The sequence below is a fragment of the Oryx dammah genome, unplaced genomic scaffold, assembly GCF_014754425.2.
Source record: "Oryx dammah isolate SB20612 unplaced genomic scaffold, SCBI_Odam_1.1 HiC_scaffold_6, whole genome shotgun sequence".
Lineage (NCBI taxonomy): Eukaryota > Metazoa > Chordata > Mammalia > Artiodactyla > Bovidae > Oryx > Oryx dammah.
In genome coordinates this window covers 26,126,487-26,133,886 of record NW_024070190.1, presented here as the reverse complement: position 1 = coordinate 26,133,886, position 7,400 = coordinate 26,126,487, and the positions used below count along the sequence as shown (strand labels likewise).

The 7,400-nt window shown below is 44.3% G+C and overlaps 1 protein-coding gene across 6 annotated transcripts; it reads left to right on the top strand.

The window, feature by feature from the left end:
• The first annotated feature begins 504 nt into the window (after positions 1-504).
• Positions 505-5,945, top strand: RPS24 (ribosomal protein S24). 6 transcript variants are annotated; one of them, XM_040242317.1, is made up of 8 exons: positions 505-697; positions 2,125-2,190; positions 2,282-2,491; positions 3,171-3,281; positions 3,404-3,406; positions 3,903-3,920; positions 5,479-5,500; positions 5,857-5,943. In XM_040242317.1, the coding sequence occupies exons 1-6, from the start codon at positions 695-697 to the stop codon at positions 3,906-3,908; spliced, it is 399 nt and encodes a 132-aa protein (XP_040098251.1). In that variant the 5' UTR covers positions 505-694; the 3' UTR covers positions 3,909-3,920; positions 5,479-5,500; positions 5,857-5,943. The 6 variants fall into 6 exon arrangements, 5 of the variants coding, with proteins under 5 accessions (XP_040098251.1, XP_040098255.1, XP_040098253.1 ...); XR_005721344.1 differs by having other exon boundaries at positions 3,404-3,920; XM_040242321.1 differs by lacking the exon at positions 3,404-3,406.
• The last annotated feature ends 1,455 nt before the right edge of the window (positions 5,946-7,400 follow it).

The following is a 7,400-nucleotide window of genomic DNA, read 5'->3' as shown; positions in this document are numbered from 1 at the left end:
AGGAAGGTAGGAGGTGGGGGGTTCAGGATGGGGGACACATGTACACCCATAGCTGATTCATGTGAATGTATGGCAAAAACCACTACAATATTGTAAAGTAATTAGCCTCCAATTAAAATAAATTTACACACACACACACAAAGCTCACTTTTGTAGGGACTAAGATTTTCATGAAAAGACAAAGTTTTGGGAAAAAATTTAGACAATCAGATTCTCTAATCTCACAAAAATAACGGTCAGGTCTGCGTACTTGAAATAACAAAAGGTTTTGAGTCAGTTCAGCACTTTCCCCAGCGGTAAAATGAGGAGGCTAGTCGAGGGGACCGCCAAGGATGCCTTCCACCTTTACCAACCGCTAACGCGGGTGGAGGGGATTTAACTTTAATCTGGTTTAATTTAAAGTCCAGACAGTCCAAAATAATGAATCGAAGTGGAACACGTGCTAGCATAAATCTACTCCGTCTAAACTGTGCGCCCTCGGGATTGGCCAGTTTCCGTTCGGCGGGGTGTGGCGAGAGACCACAGAGATCAGATCTTAAGCACTTTCAAACAGGCATTGGCGAGGTCGGCCTCACGGGCCGGCCACGCCCCCACGTCGGCGCCGTCCGGGGACCTTCCGTGAGCGTTGATATGATTGGCCGGCGAAGTTTTAGCCCTCTTTTCCTCCCTGGCTGCTTGAAGATCAGCCGCCATCATGGTGAGTCTCTCCGGACCCGTGCATCCATCCGCCGCGTATCCGCGCCATCCTCCGTCCCCTGGTTCTGACATTGGCGTTACACCCCCCCAAAGCCCAGTTACTCTTCCCTGGCCGAGTGTGACCGGGGAGACCTGTTGCCGAGGGCCTGGGAGCCGCCGGCGAGGAGTCCGGGCTGTGTGCTGTCTACCTAGACATGCCGGGCTTTCAAGAGTCCCAGGAGTGGGGGATTGCGGGAGTACCTCCTGCGTTTGTCGTCCTCGTGGAGTCTCATGGGTGGGGTGGGGTGAAGAGAGAGACATCACATTTGCGCTCCCATCCTGGGGTAGACGGTTTGCCAGTGAAGGCTGCCCAGGAGGTGAAGAGGGTGCCAGCAGCGCCCGGGCGAGTTGCGGCGAGTGAAACCGTCATGTGTAAGCTACAGTTACTGTCAGCCGAATGCATTCTCTTGTTTCACATGGGGGAAACGGAGGCCTCCGGGTGTGGAGCCACTTTAAGGCTTACCATGCCTTTACTAGTTCACTCATTTGAAGGTTCACCAGTTTTTAACCTCGCTCCATCCTCGACCTATTTTTGCCTTGATCCCGACTTTAAAGAATTGAACTTGGTTGAAGTGGATTTAGTTTGTGGTTTTTTTTAAACTGTAGTTGAAATAGCTATCAGTTTACTCTGAGAGCTCCTCTTACCGGCTAAGTTTTTGTTTGTAGTGTAAACATGTTGAATGACCACATTCTTCGGTAGTTACTGTGTACAAGCAGTGGCGCCGTTCAGAACGGAATGCGATTTTTGTGGGATGTAGAGTTGGTCGTTCAAGAAGGGTAGTTTACCTGAAGAAAGTGCAGTGCTTGTCAGCCCTCTGCGGGCTGTTACAAACAGGGTGGTCTGACAATAACATTTGTAGAATCACAGCTTCACCCCGGAGAAGTGGAACTTGGGGTGATTTTTGTCTTTAAGGGTACAACTGGCAGAGTCTGGAGACATTCTTGGTCACAACTAGGAAGTGGGTATGCTACCAGACATTCTGAAATACACCGGGCAGTCCGCACAACGAAATAGTAGCTGGGGCAAGGCATGTGAGGTTTGAGAAACCTGGAGAGTGATTTCTGTAACAAAACGAAGCCTTTACAGATTCAGTGTGTGGCTGTTGAGCATGTATTCTTGGTACTGTTTTTGTGTTGGGGTGACCTGTGAGTTAGGCAGTTTGCTAGTAAGTGTGTTAGGAGGAGATGGGAATTGGTGCTTTTTTTCCCCCTTTTATTCACGGTTTCCTGGCACTAACGCGTAGGACTACGTTGTTGTAAATTAACTGTTCACAGATAGTGGCTGTTGATGTGGACCTTGCAGTTCTAGATCTTGGAAAATCACAGTAGGGTCAGGAAAAGATTGACTAGTTATTACAACTATTATTAAAACGAGTGTTATGTTTTCAGAACGACACAGTAACTATCCGGACTAGGAAGTTCATGACCAACCGACTGCTTCAGCGGAAACAAATGGTAAGGAAGGGTACATCAGTGTTTGGTTGTTACTCAGTTTAGAAGATGTGTTTCCTTATAATATACACTAAACTTGATAATTTCTTCGTAGGTCATCGATGTTCTTCACCCTGGAAAGGCAACAGTACCTAAAACAGAAATTCGGGAAAAACTGGCCAAAATGTACAAGACTACACCAGATGTCATCTTTGTTTTTGGATTCAGAACTCATTTTGGTGGTGGCAAGACAACTGGCTTTGGCATGATTTACGATTCCTTGGATTACGCGAAGAAGAATGAGCCCAAACATAGGCTTGCAAGAGTAGGTGTCCTCATTTGTTCAGTCGCTGCTGGAGACTTTTTTTAATGGCATTGTATTGTGGGTGCAGCAGAATGAGCAAGAGCAAGCAGTCTGGAGGGATAACACACTAAACTCTTGAGTGGTTGGCAGAAAAGGTTCTTTGATAAAATGCACAGATAGAGTGTGGGGTTCAGATGGTATCTGCAGGATTTTAGGAGGTGCCTTTTAAGCTGGGTGTGGAAGAGCAGGTGAAGTGCTCCTGGAGGTGGGAACTGGTTGGCAGTAGAAGGATGGGTTTAGAAACCGTAGGTTGGGCCTACTTGAAGTGAAATCTTTATTCCCAAATGTCTTAGAGTTTGCACTTAGCTTCGTAGCTTAGGTTCATTGAGCAGGGAGCCGTGAAAAGTTGCAGGTGATTTCCTGAGTATCAGGTGCGTAGTGAACTACAGTGGATCCGTGAAGAACACTGGTTTGAACGTCCACTTACAAGCAGATGTTCTTTTCAGTCGTGAAGTCTATAGTACGGTGATCTAAGGTTGGTTGAATACATAGTGGCAAAAGAAAGCGGATGTGGAAGGCCAGGCCAGCCATACATTCTACGAGATACTTGACTCTGTTGAGATTTGATGTGCTTATTCCTGGAGTTGGATGAGTTGATGTTTGCAAGTCATATGTTCATATGTACACCTTTTTCCTTCAGCATGGCCTGTATGAGAAGAAAAAGACCTCAAGAAAACAGCGAAAGGAACGCAAGAACAGAATGAAGAAAGTCAGGGGGACTGCAAAGGCCAACGTTGGTGCTGGCAAAAAGGTATAGTTTATCGAGGAAAATACAGAAATGTTTCAGGTTTTTAGTTTGTAGAAAAGTGGGGTTTTGTTTTCTTAATAACCTTTCTTAATGTTTCTTCTTTTCCCACTTCTTCTGGATTACAGAAGGTAACCTGTTTTGAGAAGCCACGTAACGTAGTATCTTAACACCTCAGTAGAGTAGCTTTGCCCACCCCTTAGCTCACAGATTAGCACAGCATAGGGCCACATCGGTTCAGTGATCCTGGTGGGTGCCTTGCAAATTTTACCAGGAAAGTTTTCACTTTACTGCTAATTGCAAAGGTTTGTAAAGAGGGAGCGGATCTAGGTTTCCAAGACTGACGTCCTTAAAATTGGCAGCTGATTGAGGAAGCAGCTGAATCGATGTGGCCCGTGTTTTCCTGGCACACTGGAGAGGCAGCACGGTTTTCCCTTGCTTTCCTCTCCAGTTAGTCAGGACTTGAGTGATTTTAATTCTCAGCTTTTTACCAGCTTGGCTAGCTAATTGTAAGTAGTTGAATGGAATTAAGGTGTTGGGTTGTCAAATTAACAAATAATTAAGTGTTCTGTGAACTTTTTTTTTTTTGCCTTTTCCCTCTACTTTCTTGGAATTCTTGTTCATCAGAAATGAAGTGTCTAGCAGGTACTGAGATTGTGAGCACGGTGTGGGGATGGATGCGTCACCTTCACTGAATTTGCTTTGATGCTTTGCATGTTGGCTTCCAGAGGAGAGTTTTGTAGCAGAGTCTGTTATATAACACTACTCCTATGGTTTAAAATAGTGTATTGTGAGCAAAGGAGAGAAACTTTAAATCACATTTATTTTGGAAACTCAGAAATGCATGTTAAGTTGTGAAGTGTCCCAGTGGAGGAAGGTGGCCCCTTTTAATTGGCACTTGCTGTGTTCCAGAGCACCACATACCCAGGAAATGAATGCTTTACTTCATTAACAAGGGATTGGGAAGGGTTCTCTGATCCAGTCATGAGCAGTGTCTCTCTTGGAGACTGGTTGGTTGACTGGCAGCTTGATAAACTGGCCCAGAAAATCTGGCAAAGCCTCGGTCTCAGAGCACCCACTCAAAGCTGCCTTTCACCATCTCTCTACTGTCCCATTGCTTATCAGCTTTCTACCTGATGCCCCCTTTTTTTTAATTGAAAAATTTCCAAGATAATGGAGTATTCACATCAAAACCTTTGATAAGCTTTTCCCATAGATAACTTAAATATGTTTGTACCGTGAGCAGCCTAAACATGTAACATGAACAGTGGGCTGCGAGTGGACTGGGGCTGCAGGGTTTGAAACAGTGGTGGTCACATCCCTGTGTGTTCCTGTGTGACTCCCTGCAGAGCGGGCAGGACGCCTGGTGTGCGCCCTCAGGCTCTGACCACTTCCTGGTGCTGAGGAGCTGTAGTGGATGGACTGCAGAGGAACTGCGTGCTGCTTAGAACTGCTCCCTGTTTGTGAGGCTTACTAAACCTGTTGACAGAAATTCCAGAAGTTGAAAAGCAGTCAATATTTGTGTACGGATCTAGATCTGAAGAACGTTTTTATGTTTTGTTTCCTTCATTCAGCCACGTGTTAGTGCTCAGTGGTGACAGTGTGCAGAAAGTCAGGCATCCTAATTGTTCTTTTTAACTTAATTTTTGTTCACATGTTGGAATTGCATCTTTTGGGTGCTGTAGAGTTTTACATTAAAAGGATAGTCTTTTGTTTGAGCAGTGATTGAACTATTTTTACATCAGCTAAATTCTGTCTGTTAAGATACTAATTTGCTACTTTCATTGATTGTGAATACTGGCTTTTAAATTACTGAACCTGAGACAGGTCTTAAAGACTTGCTTGATCCTTTAGAGCTCTCCCTTTGGTTAAATTAGACTTTAGTCTGGGATGATTCTCAAGTCCGTTGATGGTGCTGACATGCCCAGCATGGTGTTGCTGAGCAGAGCAGGGGGCTGAGGCTCCTAAAGTGGGCATTGGTGGCCTAAGAACCATAGAAATCGGGCAGGGTGTTCTCAAAATTGGGGAGAATAAAATCAATTAGTGCATCTTGGGAGTGCTCTATATACAATTGCAAAGAATAAAACAATCATCATTAAGGTACCTGATTGCATGCAGATTATTTAGGAGTTTGCAAAGGGACTATTAACGAAATGTTTCTTTTCCCTCTTCCCTCCTTTCTCCCTCCCCTGCCACTGTTCAGTGAGCTGGAGATTGGACAACAGGTATTCAAGCTTTTTGTTTAGATTGTTAGATTTTTTGGTTGACAGTATTAAAGCATGTGAAATAATTTAGAAGCATATTTACAGTTGCTCTCAAGAGTTGTGCCTTTTAAAAACTAGCAGTGTCATGGTTTTGTTTTCAAAACTTGTTTTTTGTCTCATCCCTAACTGGAATGTTTTTTTATTTCTTGATGCTTGCATTGTGTTAAGATTACACAGAATTAACATGGACTAGGTTACTAATGTTCGTTCTGCATGAGTGTCATTAATTTTGCAGTTTGTTGAAGACTCTCTACTGTTAAATTTTAAAGACTTTTAAAGGTAGTTGCTAACTAATTTCTTTTTTCTTTGATTCACAGAAGGAGTAAAGATTCTGCAGTGACTGTATCTGTGGTGATTGTGCAGATTTTTCATGAAAGAGAGAATAAACTAAGATCTTTTACATGTCTGGCTGTTTGGAGTATATTTGAAGTTTCCTGGGAATGTTGTAAATTGGTTTGCTATTTAACAGAATTAAACAGCCCAAGATCACATGTTCCATTAAGCATTCAGTGAAAACTTGCCATGATTGGGGTGGTGTTTGTCCTTTGCTTTACTAGCACAAAGATGTCAGTGTGTAGAGTATCTGTAGCGTGGGGGCATGTAGGGCCAGTCCAGTGTGCCATGTTAATACTTTGTATTGTAGTTAGTCTCTGAAAGAGACATTTGAAACCTGAATTCCTTTTTGGTCTTACTAAAACCCTACTTAGTTGTTAAGGAAAAAAAATGTGCTGGCTGTGATAAAAATGAAAGTTACTAGGTTGCACTCTCATTATTTACCCTGGAACAAATAGGATCTGACAAAATCATTAGTCTATCACAGGTTTGTGCTTATGCGGTAAATGGGTGTTCTGTTGTGGGTGGAGAATTTGGAAAAGGCTCTAAAATGGTGAATATTTGTGTAGCATGTAGTTGCTTGGTAAGTCTGATTGTGCATGGGTTTTATGAGGTATGGAGGATTATCTGGTGCTGCTTTTTCTTTGCCAGATGCTGATTCTCAGATTGGCTTTCTCAGGCATCAGGTTGAGAGGCTGAACTGGCTTACTGGTCAGTTGGGTGGGGGTGGCGGGCTTGAGGGTGCATGAGGTGGTAGAGCTTGAGTGTTCAGCGGGGGCAGAAGAGACCTTAATAGTTTGTGTTTTCTGTATCATTTATTCTTCCCCGCAGTTGGTGTGATTGGTTTGTACATGTAGGAGTCAGGCTTATAAATGCCATTAAGAACTATGTCAGTGGATGGAAAGCTCCAGAGAAACTTCAGGAAGCAATAGAGGACTGCTTGGTTGGTTGGTTTGATGGGGGAGCCAGGAGAAGTAAGAATTGACAGCAGAAAGCATCTAAGGGTTGCAGGAAGGAATGATATTTTGAAGAGAGCATGCTGGGAAGCCTTGACTTGAAGGAGCTATATGCTGGGAGGGCAGGGATGTGACCAGGTAAATGAGGGGCCTGAACCTGCTGGCCTAGGGTACAGAGGGCAGGGTGGATGTAGTTCCGTTTGTAGTTATGCTGAGGCTAGATATTTGGGTTTGTGGAACTCATGGCCCTGTGGGTTCTCTTACTAGGAAGAAATGCTTTGTGTTCCCTTAATAGGACCAGGAAATAAGATCTGATGGTCTGCTTGTAGGAAGAGTAGAGAAATGGGGGATTTAGGCTTTAACCAAAATGGCTAATGGGTGGCGTGGAATCCCTGGGGGATTTGAGGTGGGTGGCAGTTTTCAGTGAGCAGTGCGTGGGGGCCAGAAGAGGTCATCTAAGCCTGGGGAAGATGCAGTTTTTCCCACTACTGACCTGGGGTGTGGGAACAGAGACCAATTGGTGAGCAGCATGTAGGCAAGAAGCAGAAGATCCTGGGAGGCTCAGGACCAGG

What these genes read in the sequence shown, in the direction of transcription:
- RPS24 (XM_040242318.1), top strand. An exon ending in TGCTTCAGCGGAAACAAATG is followed by an intron (nt 2,191 to 2,281) that starts GTAAGGAAGGGT and finishes ATTTCTTCGTAG; the next exon opens with GTCATCGATGTTCTTCACCC. An exon ending in CCAAACATAGGCTTGCAAGA is followed by an intron (nt 2,492 to 3,170) that starts GTAGGTGTCCTC and finishes TTTTTCCTTCAG; the next exon opens with CATGGCCTGTATGAGAAGAA.